General features: G+C 45.8%; 2 protein-coding genes across 3 annotated transcripts; both read left to right on the plus strand.

Moving 5' to 3' along the window:
* The first annotated feature begins 1,828 nt into the window (after positions 1–1,828).
* On the plus strand, positions 1,829–7,427 carry zgc:101744 (Receptor expression-enhancing protein 6-like). Of its 2 annotated transcripts, none has more exons than XM_068579870.1 (6): positions 1,829–1,987; positions 2,098–2,244; positions 5,913–6,006; positions 6,240–6,378; positions 6,781–6,971; positions 7,208–7,427. In XM_068579870.1, the coding sequence occupies exons 2-6, from the start codon at positions 2,130–2,132 to the stop codon at positions 7,212–7,214; spliced, it is 546 nt and encodes a 181-aa protein (XP_068435971.1). In that variant the 5' UTR covers positions 1,829–1,987; positions 2,098–2,129; the 3' UTR covers positions 7,215–7,427. The 2 variants fall into 2 exon arrangements, with proteins under 2 accessions (XP_068435971.1, XP_068435970.1); XM_068579869.1 differs by having other exon boundaries at positions 1,830–1,987; positions 6,781–6,949.
* A 3,469-nt stretch (positions 7,428–10,896) lies between these two features.
* On the plus strand, positions 10,897–24,991 carry diras1b (DIRAS family, GTP-binding RAS-like 1b). The gene is made up of 3 exons (XM_068579868.1): positions 10,897–11,106; positions 19,799–20,140; positions 20,963–24,991. The coding sequence occupies exons 2-3, from the start codon at positions 19,832–19,834 to the stop codon at positions 21,248–21,250; spliced, it is 597 nt and encodes a 198-aa protein (XP_068435969.1). The 5' UTR covers positions 10,897–11,106; positions 19,799–19,831; the 3' UTR covers positions 21,251–24,991.
* Positions 24,992–27,313: the final 2,322 nt, after the last annotated feature.

Consider the following 27,313-nt stretch of genomic DNA (forward strand, 5'->3'; position numbering starts at 1 on the left):
TTTGCTTCATCCCAGTCCACACCTCCCTCGTGTTGTTATTCTGGAGTTTGGCCTCCAGCTTCCTCCTGTAGGAGTCCTTGCCCTCCCTGAGCTTCACCTGCAGGTCGCGCTGGACTCTCCTGAGCTCATCCCTGTCTCCAGACCTGAAAGCAGCTTTCTTCTTGTTAAGAAGAGCCTTCAGGTCCTTGGTGATCCAGGGCTTGTTGTTGGGAAAGCAGCGCACAGTTCGGGATGGGATGATGGTGTGTTCACAGAATTTAATGTATTCTGTGACACAGTCTGTCATGCTGTTGATGTCCTCCCCATGTGGTCCACATAGCACAGCCCAGTCCGTTAACTCGAAGCAGTCCTGGAGGGCGTCATCAGCCTCCGGAGACCACCTCCACACAGTCCTGGTGGTCACAGGCAGCCTCTTCACCAGAGGAACATACTTAGGAGTCAGCAGGACCAGCAGGGTCCAGCAGTGTGTGTGTGTGTGTGTGTGTGTGTGTGTGTGTGTGTGTTTCAGGTTGCTTGATGACTCGTGTTGTGTTCACTCTTCAGTCTCTCCGCCGCCTCTCTGCAGCTGCAGTCGGACGCTTTCACTTCTGTCAAACTGCAGGAGGTTTTTGTACGGCTCTGAATCACTGTGTGAACACTCCACCACCATGTGCACCCATACAGTAGTAATCTCCAACATCTTCAGCCTGAACACCGCTGATGGTTAAAGTGTAGCTAGAACCAGATCGACTGCCTCTGAAGCGAGACGGGGTTCCTGAGAAGAGACTTGATGAAGAGTAAATGAGAAGTTTGGGAGCCTGTCCGGGTTTCTGAAGGTACCAACTGAGATCAGCACCAATATCTGAACTCCCTGTGGCGCTGAAGGTCACAGTCCCTCCAGGACTGACCGACTTGGACGCGTCAGTCTGAGTCAGGAACTTGTTGGCTGAAGTCTCTGAAACGAGGAATAAAATGTGACGTCAGAAGAAATGTTGGATGAGCTCAACAACGTGGAGCATCAGTTTAAAAATCACAATAAAGACAGAAAGAAAACCCGGACCCACAGACAAGAAGAACAGACAGAAAGCCACAAAATAAACTCCTGTAACGTCAGAGAGGTTTTCAGGATCCCTCACCCGGACACAGAAAACACAACATGACGATCACTGGGAACTTCATCCTGATGCAGGTTTCTTTCAGCGTGAGAGCATGAAATCAGTTCAGATGTTCTGTGGCACGAGAACTTAAAACTGTGAGGAGCAGCGATGCGTTCAAGTCATGCAAAACACACGAGAGGAGGCGAACACACAGCTGTGCTTGTGAAACTGAAAAAGCAGAGATGAGGTGGAGGCTCCATCTGGCTGTGGCCTGGATGAAGAACATAAATCTGACTCTCTAGTCCTGGTTTTGCTGCTGTTCATCTTTGCTCATAAACAGATATATGCTGCCCCCTGCTGGTTGTCCAGGTTCACAACAACTCCATTTTAGTCTTCATTTGAACCTCAGAACTTTGCAAGGGGGCAACGAACACATGCAGTTTTAGCCCAAAGTTGTATTTGTGGATGAAAACTTTCTATTATTGTTTGAATAAGTTTAATGTCTTCAAGCTTTCCCTCAACATTTAGTAGCAGCTGGAAGGTTTAAACTTCTTTGCTAAACTGATGCATTTCCCCCACTAATAAATAAAGGATTATCTTATCTTAAAAAAAACTAAAAAGCTATTGTGGAATTACATTTAATTGTTCAAGTTTACGTGATACTTGCAATAAGCATTATGCAGTTTAAAGAGCAACAGTTCTCATCGTGTGCATAAGGAGTCCCCTCACTGAAGGTAAACCGTTGTTTATTCACCTGCTGAGGCCAACGCTACTCAACGGAGCTCTGTGATTGGTCAGCCGGGAGACCCGTCAGACTCCTCCCCCTCCGCTCACTGCCACGGCAACTTGACGGAGTCAGCAGTCTCAGCCGTCCAACGGGCGAAGTTTTTCGGGCAAATTATCAAACAAAGGTCAGTCAAAAATAACCATATATTGTTAATGTTTTGTGTGTTTTAGTCGCTAATCACACGCCTGTTTAGAATTCGGCTTCATTTTTGGGGCGGTTTGTGTCGACCAACAGGGCCCCCCCCGCCCCCCAGAAGAAGCGCCACCATGAGTCAGTTGAAGGAGCGCTTGGTGACTCTGCTCCACAAGAAGAACTTCATGACGGACCAGCTGGCGACGCTGGAGGCCAAGACGGGCGTGAAGAGGGAGTACATCGCCCTGGGTACGGTCCGCGAGCGGACTTTGAACAATGCCGGCGTTGCTCCGTTCTGTAGTTAGCTAGTTTAGCTAGAAGTTGCCCCTCGAGCTGCAACTAACTGGCAGCCCGGTTGTGGTCACGCTGTTGCTGCGCGAGCACTTTGTCTGCTTCAGTGTGGTTTCATATCCGGTGTGTCTGGTTCAGTTCAGCAGCTTTCTGGTGCCCAAAGAGCCTCACGCGCACACGTTAATGTTGGAACAGTTATGATCCTGCACGCACACGCGCACGCGCACACTAAATGATCAGGTTACGAGCCGCAAGCTTCAATATGAGACGTTCAATATACTGATGTTGAAAAAACTGCTTGTAATATTACACACACAGACACACACACACTTCAATATACTGCTTGTATGGTCACACATACACACACACGTCCATAAACTACTTGTAGTATCACACACACTCACACACTTCAATATATTGTGTGTAATGACACATACGCACACTCCCACTTCCATGTACTACTTGTAGTATCACACACACTCACACACACACACTTCAATATATTGCTTGTAATATTACATACACACACACACTTCCATATACTGCTTGTAATATCACACACTTCCATATATTGCTTGTAATATCACACACACGCACACACTCTTCGATACACAGCGTGTAATATGCCAGCAGCAGCTGGTCCCAGGAGGTATTTATATCACGTCCTGAAATACCCAGTACAGTGTGTATTGATGGCAGGAGACTCGAGGACGACTGGTTGATCAACTGCAGGTTGCTCAACTGCAGATTGCTCAGTCAGCTTCAGGGAGGCTTTTTTCTTTGTTGCCAAGTTTGCACAGAACAAGTCAATAAAGGCCAGACAGACGCCTCGTGTTACAGGATTAAAGGAGGCGCGTCACAACGACTTTAAGGGTCCTTTTTAGGTTTTAGATAGATAGATAGATAATTACTTTATTGACCCCCAAAGGGAAATTCAAGGTTGAAGGTTCAGTTCAAGGTTTTAGAGGTTTTAGAGTTGCTGCTTTACTCTGTTGTTTTTTCTTCGAAGATTATCGTCAATTAAAAATCTGTGTTGTTTGAACTTTTGGACATTTTTCACTATTTAGCGTAACAAAATGATTGATTTCTCAAAACAATTTGCAGACCAGTAGATAATTGATAGATAATTCTAAACTAGTGCAGACGTGTCTCTTTGTCATTTCATTGGTGCTTATCAGCTTGTCAGCATTAACCCCACTGGAGCGCGGCTGAGTCACCATTTCCTTCTCGGGAAAGTAATAAAATGATCACATGATCATAAAATATATCAACTAGATGGCTTTGTGTGTCATCGGTTAAAGCTCAGTCGGATATACATGCAAATGACGATGTGTTTATGTGTGTTGCCACACACACAAAGTGCTGAGGATTGTATGCAAATATCACTTGACTGGTCCCTGACCTGCATTTACTGAAGGTAGAACCTGAAAGAGCAGCCGAATTACACCTTGACCTGTTGTTTAGCTGCGCTGCATGCGCTCTGTGATGTTGTGACGTTGCCTCAAAGCCTCAGAGACTCAAAGCCTCAGAGACTCAGAGACTCAGAGCCTCAGAGCCTCAGAGCGGTGGCGTCCAGCTCGCGTGGCGCTCTGGAGTGGGAGGACCGATCTGCTGAGCAGAGAGAGAAAGAGAAAGAGCTGAGTTTCATCCGGGCCGAGTGAAAGGGCCGTTGTGTGTTTGTCAGCTCCGTGTTCTTTAAAGCCAACTTCTGCCCCTCACCCACCGCAAAACAAAAGGTTTTTGTGGCGGTTTTCCACGCAAAGAGGAAGCGGAGAGCGACTCTAAGTGGTGGCGTGAGCGCCACGGGACGGCGCCGCACGCCTGTGGAGTGACTCTCGTGCTGTTGTTGTGAGGTCGCATGGATGAGCTTTGTGTTATTCCTCAGCGTCTGATAGAAAACCACCAGGTTATGATTTCCCTGTTCAAAGCATCGCGCGGCAACTCGTCTTCCGTTCCAACTGGTTCTTACCGGTTTCTCCCTCCAGAGCAGAATGTGAGGTGACTGAGAAGTGCACGGACATTTGTATACGAGCCGGGACACACAAATGAGATGTAAAGAGCCGGCAACGGTATCAAAAGGCTTTTTTAGTGCTCTAGACATCATGACATCATTGGGGCCAACGCCTTTTTTTTTTTCGGGGGGGATGAATATTGTGTCAACAGTTGTGTTTGGAAAACATTTGAATGATGAACGCATGACTCACCCCCCCCCCCCCATCAGCTGCAGGGGGAGACGTCATGCTGCTCGTTGCGTGATAACAGAGTTCCCACGTACAAAAGATGTGACATTATCTCATGGACCTGGGAGCGTTTGAACGACACAAAAGAGACACAAAAGGCTCAAGTGTGTAGCCGTTCAGACGGCGCTCTGTTTGCTTAGCAGTCAGCAGCTAATCAGCAAACGGTTGAAGCCTCTGAGCGATTAAGCAAAGCAGGTGAGATGTGATGGTTGTCCTGCAGAGGTTAGCGTGAGTTTGTGTGTGATGTCATGCAGCGATTGTTATTGTGTTGCTGCATCTAGACATTTATTGCAATTCAAAACCATGTGCTCTAAAAAAAAAAACTCTCTCTCTCTCTCTCTCTCAAAAAAAAAATTCTCTAAAATTTTTTTTTTCAAAACTACAATTACCTCTAAAAAAAATTGCTCGAAAAAAAAAATTTTTTTTTTAGAGATTTTTTTAAAAACTTTTTTTTGAGATTTTTTTTTTTTTTGAGAGAATTTTTTTTTTGAGAGCATATTTTTTTTTATAGAAAGCAAAGATTTGGAGATAATTTACTTACAAGCTAGAAATTTGCTCGGGTAAAAAAGACACAAATCTACCTTTTTTGTAGATTTATTGATGTATTAAAATCCGCTTACAGCGAGTGTTAAGAAGTCAAACCGGTCGTAATGACCTTCCTTTGATATCTACTTTATACTGCTGTGTACAAACGTCCTTCAAACTGTTTATTCAAAGTTTCTCACCCAAAATCTACATTTTATTGTTTTTCAGGATCCCGTTGGCCCTCATCACAACAACATTGTAACCATCATTAACCCACACTCATCAACACAAATACTTTCCCATAAATACTCCTAAAAGGAAATATTCCAATTCTCTCAAAACCCCAAAGATATTTAGTTACTTTAAGCGCCGCAAAAGTCTGAACACCACACGTCTGCATGAAGGCATCTTAAAGATTGCGTCGCACGCGCCACACACATGGTAACAGTAACACAACATTGGACCCTCTGGCATGTGTGGAATCTCTCTCACACGGCTCAGGCGTGTTGGCCCGGCGGCGTCACGTGACTCTTTGAGCTCAGCGGCGTTTTTTAAATGTCAACTCTTCCACTCCATGACTAGAATATCTGTGTTTGACTTTGTTTGTCGATCCTCCTCATCCTGGTTCTGTAGCGCCTCGGCATCCTGCTCTCAGAGACACACACACGGGGACACACACGGGGACACACACGGGGACACACACGGACACACACACGGACACACACACGGACACACACACGGACACACATTCTGTTTGCAACAAATGTTTCAAGCTGCTTGAGACGTGTTTGTCAAGTCAGTTGAACCTCATTGCTTTAATCTTGTCCCGCCTTCTCTCTCTCTCCCTCCTCCCCTCTGCAGGTTCCCTGTCTCTGGTCGGCTTCTATCTGTTGTTCGGTTATGGCGCCTCGCTGCTTTGCAACCTGATCGGTTTTGTGTATCCAGCTTACTTCTCGTACGTATGAAGTTCATCGACATGTAACAGTCAGTCAGTCTGTCCTCCTGCATCGTGTCATCACCGCGCTGCTGCTGCTGCAGCCTCCTGGAAGGACAACACAGGGACCCGCCCTGCTTTAAGTCCTCGCTACACATTGACGAAAGCTCAACACACACACACGCACACACACACACACACACACGCACAGGCCTTCAGACTGTTGACCTTTGCCGTGTGTTTGTTAAACTCAGCATCAAGGCCATCGAGAGCAGCGTGAAGGGGGACGACACCCAGTGGCTGACATACTGGGTCGTCTACGGACTCTTCAGCATCGCCGAGGCCTTCTCCGACATCTTCCTCTTCTGGTTCCCCTTCTACTACATCGGCAAGGTGGGCGGACATTTTAACGGGTTTTTTTTTGTGTACGGATGATATTTGGTCCTTTTTATTTTTGTTACTTTCTATTCTGTGTTGTCTTGGCTTTTACTGTGAAACCACCATGTGTTGCGTCACACAACCGGCCTCTGGCACGCTGGAGCTGGACAACAGCGCCCTCCTGTGGACAGTTTGTGTAACGCCGACATGAGGACATGCCGCGCTGCTGTGTGTCGTTCGTACCGGTTCTTAAACGCTCTGTGTGTTGACACTGGAAACAGCAGGAATTAAGTAAACACGGAGGCCTTTTGGTGCACAGTGTTGTCCCTCAACGCAGCAGCAAACAAAGGGAATGTAGCATGTGAGCTAGATTTGGACAGGAAGTGGCAGGACGTCTGAGCTCTGCTCTCTCCTCAGTGTGCCTTCCTGGTCTGGTGCATGGCTCCGGTGTCGTGGAACGGCTCCGAGATCTTGTACAACCGCGTCATCCGGCCATTTTTCTTGAAGCACCAGGCCGCCATGGACAGTGTGGTCAGCGACCTCACCGCCAAGGCCAAAAACATCACCGAGTCCGTGACCAAGGAGGGTGAGATACCAACAGTATACGTGCAAGTACAGCCACATACTATATACATGGATATATATTTATACATATATTTAGATATCGCAGCAGCATGTTCTCACAGCGTCACTTTTCAAGGTTTTTTTTGGGCTATAAACTCAAATATTCAAATGCAAATTGTGGGAAACTTCACAGCAACGTCTGATAGGATGAACGCTGACATCCTGCCTGTAAACGTCCACACGCAGTAACTCTGGTTCCTCCTTCTGTTTGTGCCATCAGCTGTTAACCTGGCCCTCAACCACGACAAGGACCAGTGAGCAGCGAGGAGAGGCTTAGTGTGTGTGTGTGTGTGTGTGTGTGTACATGTATGTGTGTGTGTGAATGAGACCGTGAGTGTGTTTGTCGTCCTGCTCTCCAGCCGTGTCCTCTCCCACTTTCTGGAGACGATCAACCCGAATTGAAGCTTCGCTCTCGTGACAATAAAAATTCAAGCTCGTCATTTTGTGTGTGTGTTTGTGTGTGCGCGTGCGTGTGTGTGGAGGTCCGTTTACTGCCATCGGCACCGCTCCCGACGCCGGAGAAGAACTGTGATCTTTTTCTACGCGATCGTCAATTTCTTTGTGGTGGAAAATTCATCGGGTGGCAAAGACTTCTCGTCCCTCTGAGCCATTTGTGTCTTTACGGTTTGTGTCCACGAAACAGCGTTTTTTATAACGCCGTCAAATCACTGGAACTTTTATGTGTCCTTTTTGCTTCTTAAAAGCCTCTCTTTCTCTGTCTCTGTCTCTCTCTCTCTTTCTCTCTCTCTCTCATGTGCCAAGTCCGGCACGTTTGTGAATCTGTAACTTCATCCGGCCGACTTCTGCCTCTCTTTGTTGTCTTAATTTATCTTCTCATAACGATTTAAATAAAACTGGAACCTGAATGAACTGAACAGGTGTTCGTCTCTCTGCTGTTGAACTTTATTCTTCTGGGGCCACGCCCCTTTTCCTCCAAGCGGTGTCGTTATATAAAGTAGGAAATTGGATTTTATCAACGTTCACGCACCAATGATTTCTCTAATTGTGTTTTTTTTTTATAGCAGTGGCGAGTCGGGTAATTGGATTTCTGGATCCATAACTTCCAGTTTATTTTGCAGCATCACATTTTTCTTATTAATGAACTATATCTGCTGTATTTTTTAATATTGGTGTCATAAATACCTCAAATTCTGTATTTACATCTCTAAACTACATCCTAATATGACAGAAATACATATTTCTCTTCCCAGATTTGCATATGTAGTTGTCAATAACTTTTAATGACACTACATTATTATTTAAATAAGGAACAGCCTGCTTTATTTGTTAGTTTTTTCTGTATCCATTGCAGTGAAGACGCCGTCGCCACGGACCATTTCCCTCCCGTCCTTCGTACTTGATCCTTTGACCTCGTCGTCCATTCACGGGCATTCAGACGGCCTAACCACCCGCACGCTAATCTGTCTCCGGCTCGGTCTTCACGCTTCGGGGCCTTTTTGAAACGTGGAGGCCGCTTTTGTGTTCGTGCACTGGATGTAATGCACAGGAAACGATGGCCGCTCACCGCCACGGGGAGGGAGGGGGAAGAGGGAGAGGAAGAGGAAGCCACCCGTCTGGAAAACGGCCACTTGTGAAGACGGCGGGCGCGTCGTGTCACGTATCCCCTCAAGACGCCGGGCGGCGCCGACAGGTTATTGATTAAACAGAAATTGGACACGGAAACCAATTATTGCATCGTGTTGCTGTGAGGTTTGATCCCACTTATTGAGTGTGAGCGAATGGCGAAGGACAGGAGGAGGAGAGCTGAAGAGAAGAGGACAAAGACCTGAGAGGACGTGTGGAAGCACGCTTTTATATAACACGCATGGTTGTGTGTCGCTGCATCCGCTGAGCCGGGTTCCAGACTGAACGTCTGGAGTTGAGGTTAAGATTTTCTACACATTCGTGGTCCTCAGAGGATGAACCCGACTGAGGATAACTCCCCTGACCTCTCCAGTGCCACCAGCGGGGGGGACGTTCCTGTCTTAAATGTCTTCTAGGGTGGATTGCCGCGACATTTATCACAGATATTCACATGAGGAATCATAATTGGAGTCAAACTTTTCGCTCATCTTGAGAAATACTTTTTCTGGCAGCCAAATACCTGCGAAGCCAAAGCCTCTCCGTGGTTTTTGAAGATGTTCAAGATTGCATGGAGGCTATATACACGCAAAGTGTTAGCATGTTAGCATTTAGCCCAGAGCGCCGGTTCTCTGAGCACATCTCATTCATGTTGCCTTAGAAATTTAAGACTTTAAAGTTAATTCACTTAACTTAAATATTGATATTAGGAAAACTTAGTTAGTTAAGGCCCAAAAAAATCACTCAATCAATCAGAAGCATTTATCAGCATGTATGTTTTGACATACAAGGAATCAGTCCTGACTGGATGTGCATAACATTTAACAATAACAATAAACATTTAAGTGCAATAAAGGGAGGAATATTTACAATTTAATCTGCATTACTACATACTTGTTGCCTTATGCTTCTTGGAAATGAGCTCACCTCAACACATTACGATTAGACGTCTTAACTCTGAAACTAGCTTTTAAATCTTGTTTTGAACAATTTCTCTTTGGTTAAATTTCCCAGAATCCCTCTCTTCTCCTCTCCAAGCGGACTCTCCATCTGCACCTGAGATGTTTTCTTGCATTACGTCTCCTGCATTCTCCTGCTCCTCCTCTCGGCCTCCTGCAGTCATGTAAATGTAAGCGCGGTGCAGTTCCTCCTGCTCGCCGCCAGAGGGCGACAGAGCCGCGCGCTGCCTGAGAGCAGCGCTGGTGAGTCATACAGCGAGACCGGCACGTACGGACCTCAAAAACGGCTCAAAACGAGACCCGGCCCGCCGCGGCCAGAGGCCTCCAGAAGCACCAGAGCTGCGTCTCCTCACACTGAACGACGAGCTCACGCGATGTGAAGGAAACGTGTTCAGGCCCGGTGCAACCTGGGAGGAGGATGGACGTGGGCGTCCTCATTGGCTGCTGCACTTCCTGGTTTATCATGCGATCTCCTTCCGTACATGTTGTTTTGCCCTGTTTGTGTGTCTGTGTGTTTACGGTGTGTGCAGCTGGATGTACACGCCCTATTGGACACACGACTGTTGTGTGTGAACAAAGAGTGTGTAGAATCTTTATTTGGGGGTTTTCTGCCTCGCGGTGCTGAAACTACGAGGTCGCTGTCCGAGGTGCTGATCCAGAATAAGACAACGAGAGATGCGATTTGTTTATTTTATTTTTAGATTAAAAGCTTTCCAAGCTGACTTCACATATGAAGGATGCAACTGCATTGATGCTCTTGCTTTATTGATAGTTATGGGGCAGATTTTATTCATGATTTGATGTAATATTCATGTCGAAAGGGAAACAAAACACATACAAAGTGCTTTTTTTTTTACTATTCACATTTTATTCCACGTTGTTTTTCAGCTTCTGCAGCTATGAGCCAAAAATAAAACGGACATAATTGCTGCTTTATGGACCCATGGGGGCATCAACACCATCATTTGGTAAATGAAATATGGCTGTAAATATGATTTAATCACATGTGCTGCACCCTCTGATGTGTCACTCAACACGTATTGTTGTATATTTTATATAACATATTATTCAATCCTGGCAGTGTCTCATTATGAACGCCGTTTCCTTCCTTTAATTCGTAATTTGTGAGTATGATTTCGTGGTCAAATTCCTCCAGATGCACTAAAAATACTTTATAGTTTTATTGATGAGTGTTTTATATATTGATTTTTTTGTTGTTGCTGGCATCAAACCAATAGGAAGTGTATGAACTGAGAGAAAAATCAAGTGTGGACAGAAAAGGGAGAGGGCATAGCACCTCCCACGTCCTATGAGAGAGAGAGAGAGAGAGAGAGAGAGAGAGAGAGAGAGAGAGAGAGAGAGAGAGAGAGAGAGAGAGAGAGAGAGAGAGAGAGAGAGAGAGAGAGACAGAGACAGAGACAGAGAGACAGAGAGAGAGAGTCTGCTGTTGGTGGTGTTGGAAATCGGACGACATGAGCTCTACATGAACCGTGTAAAATGCTTTAAGACGCTTTCGGCGCGTGTCTTCTGTCCGTCTCACCAGAGAGGATCCCGCCGCGGAGCCGCACTTCACGACCAGGTATGGAGGCATAGAGACGCCGCCGCTGCTGCTGCTCGTGCCCGCATCTCGTGCGCGCGGGGAGGGGGGGATGCTTAGAGATGTTGGTATTCAGTGGCGTAACCGCGGTCCTGCTGCTGCCTGGCGCTCCGTGGAGCTGGAGATGATGATGATGATGATGATGATGCTCGGACATCGCGTCTTATTCTCGTTTCGTGTGTGTGTGTGTGTGTGTGTGTGTGTGTGTGTGTGTGTGTGTGTGTGTGTGTGTGTGTGTGTGTGTAGTGGGGGTTGTTGTCTTAAATAACATCCACACACCGGCTGCAAATCACGACTCAGAAGCTCGCTCGCTGGACTCGTGCAGCCGCACAGCCATGTTGGCATGAGGGGGGAGAGAGATATGTGAGGGTGCTGCGATTATGATATTGCTTTGATGAGTAAAGGGAGGCGGCGGAGGGAGGGAGGAAGGAGGGGAGGGACGGGAGGGAGGGAGGAGGGGTTGCTGCGACTGCGAAATGATGGCACCATTGCGAGATGGCGATCCTCTGGTATTTATGAATGAACCGAGCAGCGCGGGGCTCTGTAATGGCGCTGCGCTGCAATCTGCGGAGGACGCGCGCGGCAGAAGCTCTCATCCCTCATCCCTCACCCCCTCCCCCCTCCTCTCCCCTTACCCGACTATACACAGCCCCCAATAGGCCACAATGCATATACAGTCCAGATGCTGACGCGCGCCGTATAGACACGTATAGACTGTATGCACTAATGATGACGCCGACGTGACGCATCGAGACAGATCTCCGTGGCAAATGTCACGTTTAATCCTCCATCTGGACCGTGTGTGTGTGTGTGTGTGTGTGTGTGTGTGTGTGTGTGTGTGTGTGTGTGTATGTGTGTGTGTATTTGTGTGTGTTTGTGTGTGTGTGTGGCTTGTTGTGGGTCTCGTGACTAGAGAGGAGAAGCAACATGAAACACAGGAGTTGTGCATCATGCAGGCCTTCTGCATATGTGTGTGTGTGTGTGTGTGTGTGTGTGTGTGTGTGTGTGTGTGTGTGTGTGTGTGTGTGTGTGAGTGTGTGAGACTCAACTTCCTGTATGCATTGAACACTGCTGGTTGCAGGATTTGCGAGAAAAGAGAAGGAGACATGCACGAGCGTGAATCCTCCTGTGATTAAGCTTTAGTCTGTGTGTGTGTGTGTGTGTGTGTGTGTGTGTGTGTGTGTGTGTGTGTGTGTGTGTGTGTGTGTGTTTGTGTGTGTGCAGACTATGCTACAGCACGGGAGATGAGTGGAAGTGTGAATGGCCACAGAGCGGGTTGCATAAGAAGAGTTCTGCTGCTCAGGCAGGACAAAGAGATGACTCAATACATGGTAACAAAGGAAAACACAGAGAGAGAGAGAGAGAGAGAGAGAGAGAGAGAGAGAGAGAGAGAGAGAGAGAGAGAGAGAGAGAGGGAAGGGGGTGAGGGTGGGGGGGGAGAGGGAAGAGAGAGAAAAGAGATGTTTGCTGACGTTTCTGATGATGTTGGAGATGAACATGGCTGCTGATGATTGACATTCTCTTCTCTCCCATGTTGATGGACACACACACACACACACACACACACACACACACACACACACACACAAAGCTTTCACAGTAGTTTTGAGGCTTCAGTGAATTAAAACATGACTTGCTGGTATTTTTTGGGTGAATGATGGTGTTGATCTTGTTAAAATGAACCAACAAAAAGCATTTTTTTAAAAAAGAAAAGTATTTTTTAGCTGGTAAAACGTGTGGATTTGACTCAGATTGTTGGGTTATGATGTTACGCATCCTTAAATCTTATGACAGTAACAGAGTCACAGCTCCACTGTGACGTCTTAACGGTGAAAACAGCAGCTTTCATACTTTACATGTGTTTTAAAGTTACAGTTAAACGTCGTCTCCTCGTGATGCTGAAGTCCGTCTGCTGGTCTGAAGGCACGCGTCTCGTCTGGTATATATATATAAATATATATATATAAATATATATATAACGTCTGCTCTAAGAACAGATCAATGCTGAGTGTTTGAGTTGCTCTGGCGGCTCGTTGCAAAGCTCCTCACAGTCTCCATTAAACGCGACATCGTCGTGCGTAACTAACTGAAGGCCGCCGAGCCGCCGCTCTGCATCCCATTATCCGTCCCCGTGATTTATTTGACATTTATTTTTGCCAAATGTCAGCCGTTTCATTTGGTATCGGCACCGTCCATCTTCAAATCCGTCGCGGAGGGCCGAGAGAAAATTGGTTCGAGATAAAAGAAACGCTCAGTTTTTCCCTCCTGTTGTCCCGGTTTGCTCACCGAGGGGATTCCCTCGATATCTACTGAAGAAACCAGCTGCGCTCGCTGGAGAAAACCAGAGTGTCAAACCAAAAGTGAGAGCCCCTCAGTGTCACCGTCTGTCACACGCAGGCATCAGCAGTTAGTGCTTCAGGTCTGCACGGCCTCCACCGCGTCTAACAACAGCTTTTTCTTGCAGACTTGATCGCTGCGTCGCCGGAAACTGGATTCATTTCTCTTGTTTTCTGGGTGTCGACATGGTCGGTGGTATTAGTGGAGTCTTACGGAGAGGCCAGACGGAGCAGCTTGTTGCTCCGCGGGTCAAGCTAATGCTCGGTGCTAATAGCACGCGCTCAGAGACTAATGACATCACCGCGCTGCACAGAATCAGCGTGATTGTGGTCTGCAGGGTTTGATTACGGCTCAGGAATCAATCTCATCCAGCTTCAGGGTGGCAGGAAGACAGGACTGTTAAAGACATCTTACACGCAAGATTGTCATTGTGGATTTAAGATTAATAACTGCAACTAGTTTGAAACTTAACCTCCTTGTTTTATGAAACCAAGCGTTGACCTTTCTCTTGCACCGTGAAGACAAAGTGAAGATACGGATGTGGAAACCTTCAAAAGGGCGGCAGCCATTTTTTTTTAACCTGGAGTTACAACTTTTTATGCTAATCTTCGTTTGGTTGCACGTTGAACAGACCAGTTGCTCGTCTATGGGCAGCAAGGAGCCTTTTCCTGTGATATCAAACCTCACTTTCTACTCCACTAACCTGCAGTGTCGACTCAGGGATTAAGGATACGAGCGTTCACCTCCCCCAAAATGCTAAATGTAGAGCGTTTGGTCGAAACACACGATCACTCTGGTGAACGTAATACAACGTGTGGGGTTGTGATCATCCAGGGAAAGCCTGAATCCATAAATAAGTCGCCTTAGAAATGGCCGCAGCCATTTGTTTTTTTGACGCTTGAGTTCTAATCCATATTTTTCTGATAATAATTATGTTCTGCGTTAATTTTTTTCTTCGTTTCGTTGCACTTTGAACAGACTAGTTGACCTTCTGTCGTCTTTCTGACGCAGCAAAGAGCTTTTCCTGTGATATTAAACCTCACTTTTTACTACATTAAACCTGCAGTGTCGACTCAGAGATTAAGGATATTTGCGTTTGGTCCAAACACACGATCATTCTGGTTAAAGTAACTTTTTGTGGTTGTGGGTCATCCGGGGAAAGCCCAAGTTGTGCACAGCTCACCGGTGAATTAGCAAAATAGTGCTGCGGGGGAAAGTCTCCTCTTGATAGACGGATGTGATGCAGCGCTAAACCTCCTGGTCCAACTTATCCGTGTCGACGTGAGGACCAAGACTCATAAAAGTCACCTGCGTTTGTTTTGCGTGTCAAGAGGATGCTGGTGGAGTATCGGGGTCTCCATCCGGAGCCGCGTGCGGTCTGAAAGGAAGGCCGCTGCTGTCTTAAGTCCTGGTAATTGGGTCAATGCAGAGCAGGCTGGCAGCACGGAGGAGGTTAAGCTCAATGATTAGCCGCTAAGCCTCAGACCTCAGTGCTGCAGTCTGCTGGACGGCCTGACACTCGTCCTCCATATCGACGCCGAGGGGAGGAAAGCCACGCCCCCTCAGGCTCACACGCGGCCTCCAAACACCTCGAGCTTCACCCCGAGGTGTCGCTACATGTGTATCCTCTCATGAAGACACACACACACACACACACACACACACACACACACACACATTACCTGGCTTTGTTATTGACTGATGGTTTTGATGCAAATGTGAGACGAAGGATTAGACGTTTCAGTTGAATAATTTAAATTTGTATATTCCTAAATTAATACTCTCTGCGCTTTATATATCTTCCATCACAGCTGTTTTCATTTTATTTTATCTTAAATTTAATTAAAACATTTTAAATTAATATTTTCTTTTTTAATTTTCCACATTTTTTAAATTTTTTTAGAAATTGTTTTAAATGAAAAAATTTTTTTTTAATTTTTGTTTAATTTTTAATTTGTATTAATTTTTAATTAAAAAAATAATTGTAAAGTTAAAATTTAATTGATTTATTATGATTTATTTTTAATTTTATTTGTTTGTCAAGTCTGGAAACTTTTCTGCTGGATTCAGACTCTGTGTGTGTGTATTTGTGTGTGTGTGTGTGTATTTGTGTGTGTGTGTGTATTTGTGTGTGTGTGTGTGTGTATTTGTGTGTGTGTGTGTATTTGTGTGTGTGTGTGTATTTGTGTGTGTGTGTGTATTTGTGTGTGTGTGTATGTGTGTGTGTGTGTGTGTGTATTTGTGTGTGTGTGTGTGTATTTGTGTGTGTGTGTGTGTGTGTGTGTGTGTATTTGTGTGTGTGTGTGTGTGTATTTGTGTGTGTGTGTGTATTTGTGTGTGTGTGTGTATTTGTGTGTGTGTGTGTATTTGTGTGTGTGTGTATGTGTGTGTGTGTGTGTGTGTATTTGTGTGTGTGTGTGTGTATTTGTGTGTGTGTGTGTATTTGTGTGTGTGTGTGTGTATTTGTGTGTGTGTGTATTTGTGTGTGTGTGTGTATTTGTGTGTGTGTGTGTATTTGTGTGTGTGTGTGTATTTGTGTGTGTGTGTGTTCTAACATAGTGGTCAGAATATGAATCTCTCCTCAAGTCCTCTTCAGGATTCCAGCGTCCTCGGCTTGACTCCAGCGCTTCCTCCAGCAGACTCCACTCTGTGTGTGTGTCTGTGTGCGTCCGTGTGCGTCCGTGTGCGTCTGTGTGCGTCTGCTTAATCACGCTCTTGATCCGGCGAGTGGCAGCCTTGTGCTTGATGTCGGTTAGCGCGCCTCCTTTTGTGCCGCTCCCTAAGTGGCTCTCTTGAGGGAAATTATGTGCATATCTTTGGCTAAAGGTGACATCTCCTCTCGCCGGCTCGGTGCAGAATAAACGACTGGAGGAGGCCGCTCTCCCGACTGAGGGGGGAGAGGAGGCCCGGCCGCTCGGCTGCCAAAGCTATTGGCTAATGGGATGCGGTCCTCGCTGCCAGAGAGGCATTTATAGTGTTCCATTAATTCATTAAGGAACTGCAGGCCTCTCATTTCAAATGAAACAAGACGAGGGGGGAAAGGGAGAGAGACAGCTTGTGTTTTGGAGGAGCGCCGTCAAACCCAGAGGCCTGGCGTCAAGGACAAATGAAGGAGTGTGTGTGTGTGTGCTTTTCATGTGTGTGTGTGCAAGAGGTTGCACCTGTGTGTGCAGTTATCGCTGCTGACGGAGGGAGACAGCTAATTTTAGTCCAGGTGGAAAGACGGGAGGAGGGAGAGCGGAAGAGGGGTTTTGATGAGCGGGCGGCCATTGTTAAAAACCTCGAACCCCCGAAAAGAAACCCGACGGATGACAGACTGACGGGACTCAGACAGTCGAGCCCCATCGATCAGAGACGCAGCGGCGGCCATTGATCCAACAGCGTGGAGGCGAGCAGGTCACAGAGGAACATTTTAAAGATGCAGAGAAGAAGGACACATCAGAGGAGCGTTCGCTCTCCAGTGTGAAGAGCAAACGCAGCGTTAACACACAGAAATCATACTTATTTTTATACATGTCACGTTGTTGAATTTGCATACCTTTCTGTAAAATGTAAAATGATCAATAGGACAGAATATATATTTTGTTATCTCTACAAATGACACTGCACTTAGATCTGGAAATACACAACATAAGCTGCTAAAGGATAGGAGAGAGATTTATTAATATGGAAGAGGAAAAGAAGAAGCGGGGATTGTTTTTAGCGTTCACAGTTAGCTTTAGCTCAGAATAAAGAGGCTGAGATCATCTGGCTAAACTTTAAGCTTTTCATGGTCTGATCACGTGACCTCTCCGGTGTCTCGCCCCGTCTGACTCCAGCAACGACTTCCACAGATCTCTGCAACTTCTCTTAACTTTCATTCATTTGAATTCACATTACGAATCATTATCATCATGTTATTACACTTAGCGGGCCGGAAAATCAAAAAGAGTGAAACTGTCTTTAAAACTTTGTGAAGCCAAGTGAGACGCCTCGTTTCTACATAGTCATGTAAAGTTATTGATTACAGCTGCTTGGATTGTTCTCTAATGAGCAACTGTTCACCGTTAAACCAGTTATTTACACATTTATCTCAGAATCTGCAGCTTCAGTCACTCTGGAAAGTCTTGTTTCAGGCAACATGGTCTGACAGCATCCTTCACTATCTCAAAAAGTGCAGAGAGCCATTAAACACGAGTTTCTTCCCTGTCTGCATCTGCAAATTAAACCCAGGCTGTGTGTGTATGTGTGTGTGTGTGTGTGTGTGTGTGTGTGTGTGTGTGTGTGTGTGTGTGTGTGTGTGTGTGTGCAGCACAGATCAAAAAATAAAATAAAAAACGCTTATGTGTCACCCAGACTTGCAGCTATGGATCGACTATAAAACTCTAGAGGCGAATCCCTGAACGCCTATTTATTTTGAACCCCTTGACTGATATTATCTCGAACCTGGCGATGCAATTACAGAAGCCCGGCCATCAATAGTGGATTCCAGCAGTGCAAGCATGACAGAAATCCACTTATTCCATCTCGTATTGATGTCAATTTACTGTTTCATTACAGCCGGGAGCTTAGAGAGCCGCACATGATCACAACTGAACGAGTTTCTTATTATGGGACCTTAAAGCAAGTTTGGAGCCACGGCCGATAAATAATGCAAGAGATGCGTTGTGTTCTGGTGCACAGACACACACTTACAGAGAGAGAGAGAGCAATAGATTAGGTGTGAAGGATGCATGTGGATGAGTGGCGTGCAGGTGTAACATGGAGTCCTTCGTGCGTTGCTGTTAACTGCAAATCAGGTTTACTGCAGCGTTGTGTTTTATCTGCATATTCCTGTCACTTGGTGGTGTGATGTTTTACAGCCTCACTGCACACAATGGAGAGTTTCAGATGAGTTTTTAATGTTTAATTGCGGCTTTTCCCGTATTTCTCGGAGGGATATCCATCAGGTGTAACACGACGCGTGCACAGCGGATCATTTACATCACAACTGGTCTCGAACCGGCTCACCTGAAACAAAGCATTACGTGATTTTATTTGGCAAAAATAAGAGTTTTTTGTTCTTTAACTGTCTTTCAACAATGAGCTGAAAGACAGCTAAAGGCTCTGAGAGCGTCTGAGAGCCTTCAGCTGTCGTTCTCGACGCAATATCTTTTCACGTATACTGTAAAAGTCGGGTTACAAGCCGCTCCTACCTAGCTGTAGCAATCTAGCGCTGCTGCTAGCTCCCCGCTGTGGCAAGCTAGCGCTGCTGCTAGCTCCCCGCTGTGGCAAGCTAGCGCTGCTGCTAGCTCCCCGCTGTGGCAAGCTAGCGCTGCTGCTAGCTCCCCGCTGTAGCAAGCTAGTGCTGCTGCTAGCTCCCCGCTGTGGCAAGCTAGTGCTGCTGCTAGCTCCCCGCTGTGGCAAGCTAGCGCTGCTGCTAGCTCCCCGCTGTGGCAAGCTAGCGCTGCTGCTAGCTCCCCGCTAGCTACTTCTCGTGTGCCTGCTGCCTTCGTCGGGCGTCGATGGTTGTCGGGGAGCTAGCTGAGAGCTACCGGAGAGCTAGCAGCAGTGCCAGCAGAGAGCTAGCAGCAGCGTTAGTGGCGAGCTAGCAGAAGTGCTAGCTGGCTACAACAGGGATGCCTACTGAAGGAAGTAGCGGCTTGTAACCCGACTTTTACAGTACGTAGTTATGTAATCAATTGTTAGAATGAATATATCCACGGGAGCAGCTGTTTCCGGTCACTGGTTGTGTTTTGTTGACATAAAAGATGTACACACTATCACACACACACACTGGCCTCGTGTAATCCAGTCCTGTGTCCTTTTGTGACGCTAATAATGTTCTGTTGTTGTGTTCCCCGGGTTGCTGATTCACTTTCAAAGCCGTTTGTGTTATACATGAGTTTGTGTTATTGTTTTTCCTCCGGCGCTCCGGGACGCTCTGTCTCGCTTCCTGGCGCAAACGACGGGAAAGCTGGAATGTTTTTTGGGGGGTTTGAAACTGAGAAACTGTGACTCTCTGAACAGTATTGATCGAGGAGGGTGGGAGGTGGTGGTGGTGGGGCAGTGTGTGTGTGTGTGTCTGTGTGTGTGTGTGGGGGGAGGGGGTGTGTGGAAATGTCTGCGTCAGGTGAAACACTTGGAGCCTCACCAACCTCATCCTCTCTAATTTGCAGTCTGGCTCGCAGTCAGACCGCGAAGACGAGCGAGAGTGCTTTCACACCCGCCGGCCCGAGGTCGAGTCCCTTCCTGTTCCTCCATCTGCTGATTTGCTAGAATTCCTCTTTGCTAAAAAATGATCCTGTCCTCCCCCACCCCTCTGCCTTCTCGCCCTGCTTCTCCCCCCCTTACCCCACCTCCCTCAAACCCCTCATAGGTGTAACACTGTCTTAAGCCTGAAGGGGGCAGAATGCCGGAGCAGAGCAACGACTATCGGGTGGTGGTGTTCGGGGCAGGCGGAGTAGGGAAGAGCTCCCTGGTGCTGCGCTTCGTGAAGGGCACCTTCAGGGACACCTACATCCCCACGGTGGAGGACACCTACCGCCAGGTGATCAGCTGCGATAAGAGCGTGTGCACCCTGCAGATCACCGACACCACCGGGAGCCACCAGTTCCCCGCCATGCAGCGCCTGTCCATCTCCAAAGGCCACGCCTTCATCCTGGTCTACTCCATCACCAGCAAACAGTCCCTGGAGGAGCTCAAGCCCATTTACCAACAGGTGGGGAGCGGTGGTGTGTGTGTGTGTGTGTGTGTGTGTGTGCGTGCGTGCGTGTGTGCGTGCGATATTACGAGCAGTTTATTTCAACAGCACTATATTGAAACGTGTGTGTGTTTGTCTGTCATTTCAACAGCAATATATATTGAAATGTGTGTGTGTGTGTTGTACATGCGTGGATGTGTGTGATATTACAAGCAGTTAATTTCAACAACAATATATTGAAATGTGTGTGTCCATGTTTAATGACTTGTTAAATATATTAATACTAATAGTAATAATAATAATAATAATTTTTTGTGGGATACAAATGCAATGACAAAAAAATCAATCATAAAAAATGACAGAAAAAAAATATTGACGATACAGTACTGCCTCTAGTACATTATTGACGATACAGTACTGCCTCTAGTACATTATTGACGATACAGTACTGCCTCTCGTACATTATTGACGATACAGTACTGCCTCTTGTACATTATTGACGATACAGTACTGCCTCTAGTACATTATTGACGATACAGTACTGCCTCTTGTACATTATTGACGATACAGTACTGCCTCTAGTACATTATTGACGATACAGTACTGCCTCTTGTACATTATTGACGATACAGTACTGCCTCTCGTACATTATTGACGATACAGTACTGCCTCTAGTACATTATTGACGATACAGTACTGCCTCTTGTACATTATTGACGATACAGTACTGCCTCTCGTACATTATTGACGATACAGTACTGCCTCTCGTACATTATTGCTTCAGTGTGCTCACCGGCCAGAAGATAACCGGCTAACTCTTGCTCGCCCTCTCCTCCGCAGGTCTTGGCCATAAAGGGCAACGTGGAGGCCATTCCCATCATGCTCGTGGGCAACAAGAGCGACGAGACCCTGCGGGAGGTGGAGACCAAGGACGGGGAGGCCCAGGCCAACCAGTGGAAGTGCGCCTTCATGGAGACGTCGGCCAAGACCAACCACAACGTCACCGAGCTCTTCCAGGAGCTCCTGAACCTGGACAAGAAGAGGAACATGAGCCTCAACATCGACGGCAAGCGCTCAGGGAAGCAGTCCCGCGCCGAGAGACTGAAGGGCAAATGCAGCGTGATGTAAATCCAGGAGGAGAGATAAGTGGAGGTGGAGAAGGTAAAGGAGGAAGAGGAGGAGGAGGAGGAGGGAGAGAAAGCAAAATACATAAAGAGGACGAGGGATCGGAGGAGCAAAAAAATGTCCGGAAGGCAGCAGGAATCTCATCATCCACATCCTCCTCCGTTTGACTGGTGCATTCACAAACACAACTCGGCAGTTATTTAAAAAAAAAACATACAGGATTTTAGTTGCGAATCGTACGCTTAATATCTAAAAATCAAGAAGAGCGCGTCGCAGAAGAACGATGTCAGCCGGACGTAGGAAGACGCTGGACTTTTTTTTTGCATCATCTCAGTGCCACAAAACCTGGCTGAGGAAGCTCATCGGTGTCCTCACGTATATATCCAACCCTTCTCTCCATGCTTCAGCTGCCTCGTCATCCCAGCACCCCTCCCCCCTCCCTCCTCCTCACCCATACTATAACAAATATAGAGAAACCTATTGTATATGTATCAGAGCCCACTCATCTGGTAGAAACACTATTTGAAGAGATGGAGGCGCAGAACCCCAAAGGTTTCGAGGCCCAGCCCGACGTGCACAAACATGGGATATTTTAATATATATTCCATCTTGTCCGCACAAAAAAAAACAACAGTACACCACCAGGTCACGAGAATAGTCTTTCCATCTCCTCCTAATCGTCGCTTCAGAAAAGATGGAGGAAAAAAAGAGGCCGTAATGAACCTCCATCGAGCTCATAACTCATCCTCTGAACGTCTTCTCATGAAGCGGAGGAACATCCGGCGGCTCGGTGCGACGCAACGCTCCTTTTTAAAAACTCTCATAGTGCAGGATAACTCTGGATGGAAAGAAGCTGGACACAGAAACACACGTCTGCCTCCAGGACGACACACTCGGATGGTGATTTGCCGAGCCGGTGAGATGAAAAGGGGGATGATTCTTTAAGGTTTCAAGAGGTCAAGAATGTGCATTTTGCTTTGGCACTTTCTCTTATTTTGCCTTTCTGTCTCGCTTGTTTACTTTACTCTTTAAAGTCGTGTCAAGAGTAAAAAAGTTTTAAAAAAAGAAAGAAAAAGAAGCCCTCCTTTAAACAAAAAGCACACAGAGAAAAAATAAAAACAGGGGATGGATGTAAAGCTGCTCCATGCGGATCATTCAGTTCGACCCGGAATCACCGAATTCTGTTTCCTCTTTGGTTGGATGGGTCACATTACCTCGCATGTACGCTCACGCAGGCGTCAGCAAGCAGGAAACAGAATGGGACACACACACACACACACACACACACACACACACACACACACACACACACACACACACACACACACACACACACAGCATGCGCACAAATGCATTCATGCAAGTGTTAAAAAAAGAAGCGTAACACTGCTGATGACATGAAGACAAACAGGGCTCACTCAGCCTCAATGCCCTCACATTGCACTTTATATCATGAACGCACACACGCACACACACACGCGCACACAACTGTAATTTGTCATGTTTTTGCCTCTACGTTTAAGTTTGAACAATCTCCACGTAATACAGAATATCCTCCTGGAGCCGTGAAAGAGCTCCACTGTGTGTCCAAAGTGCATGAAATACGCCCGTTTTCACGCAGGAGCTCTGAATATTGTACACAGTCTACACTGGACAGCCAAAAGCACAATACTTTTTTACCAACATATCTATTTGTACATTTATTTGTGTCTACTTTTATCGTATATTTTCCCTCGTTTGTGTTCCTTTGTGTGATTTTCATCTTCAAAATGTATTTTTCTTCCCCCCTCCTCCTCTCTAGTCCCTAAACATGGATTAAATAATCACATCATTACCGGTAGCTTCTCAATATAGATGTAACGTGTTATATTCGTCCGGTACATGGCACAATGAGGCTGTGGTTCTGCTGCACAAGCGAGAGGGGGGGGGGGGGGGGTCATGGGATGTGTGGGCGAAGAGGGACGGGTCAGGTTATTACTCGTCGACTTCTCTCCATCTCTCAGGCGGGTTTTAGAACAACAATTTGGGTGGAGGATGATCTGCTCCCGTAGCGTTAAACCCAAAGACGAGGACGCTCCTTCCTGAGCTCGTCTCAACAAAAACAAAAAGAAGCACAGCGACTGTGTCTCCCCCGTCTCCTCCTCTGGCCGTGTGCAGCAGAATCAACATCTGGGCACTTTAAGGTGACATTTTACTTGAAGACTTCGTCTGTCAAAATGTCCCTCCTGCGTTACTCAAACTACTCGGTGAAGTTATTGTAAATACAGCTTACGGTAGTTGAATGAGCTTCAAGTAAGATGTTACCTGTGTAAAGAAACACTGTACCCCGCTGTCTTTCTAGGGTTAAGTCCTCTGTAACCAGGGAATGTTGTTAGGAGGTTTCCATGTTGCTATGTACTGTAATATACAGCTTAACAATGATGCTCATGATATATTGTATTTGACACATCCACTCTTCAAATCTATCGATCAGATAATACTAGCAAAATGTGAATATGTAACTAAAGGTTCCACTCCATGGCTCTTAACTTTTTTATTTTATTTTGTTTCCTTTTTTAAAGCTGAATGAATCTGTTGATATCGATGTGTTGTACTTTGCACTAACGTGAGGTCCTGTTAAACTCAAAGATTAGCATTGTAAAACGTACCCTTTTCCTGTTAGATGGCAGGGGATGCTCACTCGTACTCTCTCTTCTTGTTCCTTTTGTGTATCATTTCATATTTGTGTTGTATCTGACACTGTTTGTCTTGTGGACGCCGGACGGATGGAGTGACATCCGTCCGTTCAGGGGTTCAAAAGCGAGAAAAACAAGAGCTCTCTGTATATTCCTACCAGACAGCTCTGATCTGACGAGTCGCTACCGGCGGCGGAGGTGCGCATGCTTCATGAATACGAGCTCCACGCGTCAGCTTCGCTTAAAAAAAAAGAAAAAAAAGGCCAGCTCGCGAGCACATGTTTGTGCAATCTGTTGTTCTGCTGACGTGTACAGGACGCTGTCGTTGTTCATGTTCCTGCTCGGGAATCTGATACAGCAGAGGAGAGGAGAGAGGGAACAACAAGGAGACAGCGTGCAGGAGACAGCGCGGACAACAAGCGAGCCGCTGCACTATTAATAGAAATGGTGTGAACAATATGGAGTGCATTAACTAAGTAGGCTGTCATAAGATTCAAATGCGCTTGCGTGTGAGGAGGCGTGTGTGCGTGTGTGTGTGTGCGTGTGTGTGTGTGTGTGTGTGTGTGTGTGTGTGTGTGTGTGTGTGTGTTCCCGGGCGGTGTGAGTTAAATGCCGGCATGAATACGGGACAGACACCTCGGCCCCCTCGTCCTCCCGCGGCCCGTCTCATCGCGTTTGTCAATGGAGCGAACTCGCATCCATGTGTGTGCGCAATCAGCATCCCTTCACTCTGGCCTGCATCAGTGTGTGTCTCTCTGTGTGTGTGTGTGTGTGTGTGTGTGTGTGTGTGTGTGTGTGTGTGTGTGTGTGTGTGTGTGTGTGTGTGTGTGTGCATGTTTGTGTGCTGTACCACCTTATGAAAAAAAGCTTTCCTGTGCAGAATGCCTACACATTTCTGCATGAGTCATACCGCACTGCTTTCACACTCCCACGACAACAACACACATAGACACAAGCATATGAAGCTACAAATAGACAAAGTGCATGCTCTTAGCTACACACACACACACACACACACACACACACACACACACACACACACACACACACACACACACACACTTAAACATTCATATTACATTCAAACAGGCCTTGTCAATGAAGCCAGATTCTCTCACTGTCTTTCTTCCCTCCATAAATCCCTGAAATCTTGTGTTTCCTTCATTTTCATCCTACTTTATTTTTGTATTATTTATTATTTGTTGTTGTTGTTGTTGTTGTTGTTGTGTAAATCGGTTGCACTAAAACAGACGGAAAGGTTGCTCACATCTGATTGTAGATAGTTGTAAATAGTGTTCAGAGGACATCATATTTCAGAGATGAGAACAGGAGCGTGTGCAGAGGGATGGATGGATGGATGGATGGATGGATGGATGGATGGATGGATGGATGCCGCGGTGGGAAGAGATGTCAAAGAGCCCAACGCAGAGAGGAGAAGAGCCGCTTGGTGACGTCAGGAAGTCGCTCAAACTTTGGGCCTTTCTTTTTTATTTTTTTTTAAAAAAGTGTCCTATGAATTTCTCTGCAAGATAAACAGCTGATTGGCCTGAAAAGAGGGAAATCTACGGAAGCCCGAAGTGACCAATATTAGACATTCTGAAGTATTGCGATGGATGTTCAGCTCCTTATACAACATCCAGTTTCTTTTAACAATATGGACTTCACTGCAGGTCATTTTCTTGTCAGTTTATTTTGCCCAATTAATATTTTCATGCTCTAACATCACGTTAAACGACTGAAACCAGTCATGTGATCGTCTGTCTGCTCAATCAGACCGAAAACAGCAGCCAATCACAGGGCTGGAATTAAATGAAATAAAAATGTCCTGCAGTTTAACGACGCTATTGTGAAAAGAAGCAGGTTAAAATAATATTCAATAATACTAAAATGATTTTTTGGGAGAAAATATTTCACAGTTTTTGGGTAAATACTGTCATGTGTATTTGTTTAATATTGAACACTTTGGTAGGAAACACATTGGCTGCACTTGTCCAAACCTTTTGATTCCCCTCACCTTGTCTGGAGGTTTATTTGTTGCTTTAGAGGAGCACGTTGGTGTGAAGCAGAGGAAGTCTGGTGCACGTGTAGCAGGACGGGCAACGCGACCCCCGTGACACTTAAAGCGACGGGCAGCCGGTGAAACCTAAAACACACACAGGAGAGGTTGTGGTTTTCTAACTTAGACACGTCCCATCAAGTCATCCCTGAACCAACGAGGGCAGTTTACATTCCTGTAGAGGATCTGGAGGGGACCAGCGTCGGAGGACGAGTGGAAGAAAACACGGACCGTGTCGACCTCTCCGGCTTGTCCCGTTTTCATCCTCAGATCCTCACAAGCAGTTTTTTTTGGGGCGTTTAGACTCGGTGGGTAACGTAGTTCTGGTCCGATCCGGTCTCTCTGGCCCTCCATCCCTGCATGGTCCCCATCGGTGTTCCAGCCAGCATGAGAACAAGGACACAAACTGTGAATCATCTTTGTATTCTTTAAATGAAATCCCCTCAGCGGCATCTTACAGCTTTTCTTTTTTGCAAATATTCTCATTTATTTTAAATACGCACTTATTGTTTTCTGTAAATGATTCTATTGTTTTGTATTTTTTCTCTGTTGGGGCTTTTTTTTAACATTTATTTATTTAACTTATTATGATGTATAGATATTTATTCTAGCAATAGTCTTCCTGTTAAGATATACTGTGCTGATGCATCCTCTGAATAACTGAAAAATAACACACACATATAAATATATATAGATGATAATAATAATCAAATCTGCAAAATGATTTTCCTAATAAAAATGTGAACTGATGAGGGTTTCTCGTCTTTTTGATGTCCGCTCCGTTAGTGTGTGATGAGGTTTGATGTTGAAATGTTTCAACAACTATTTAATGGATTGCATTCATGGTGCAGAGGATGAATCCTCTAGTTCCCCTTTTTCAGTACTTTACCTGCAATAATACTGACAACTATGGAAGCCCATTCCTGACAAGCAAAAAAAAAAAAAAAAATAGGACCAAAAAAAAACAAACTTCGGACCAAAAAAAAAAAAAAAAAATTAGGACCAAATTAAAAAAAAAAAAAGTAGGACCAAAAAAAAAAAAAAAAATTAGGACCAAAAAAAAAAAAAAAAAAATTAGGACAAAAAAAAAAAAAAAAATTAGGACCCCAAAAAAAAAAAAAAAATTAGGACCAAAAAAAAAGAAAAAAATTAGGACAAAAAAAAAAGAAAAAAATTAAAACCAATAAAAATGTGAACTGAGGAGGGTTTCTCGTCTTTTTGATGTCCGCTCCGTTAGTGTGTGATGAGGTTTGATGTTGAAATGTTTCAACAACTATTTAATGGATTGCATTCATGGTGCAGAGGATGAATCCTCTAGTTCCCCTTTTTCAGTAC

The sequence above is a fragment of the Clinocottus analis genome, unplaced genomic scaffold (assembly GCF_023055335.1).
Source record: "Clinocottus analis isolate CAN_PGR_092001 unplaced genomic scaffold, fCliAna1.0.p SCAF_17, whole genome shotgun sequence".
NCBI lineage: Eukaryota > Metazoa > Chordata > Actinopteri > Perciformes > Cottidae > Clinocottus > Clinocottus analis.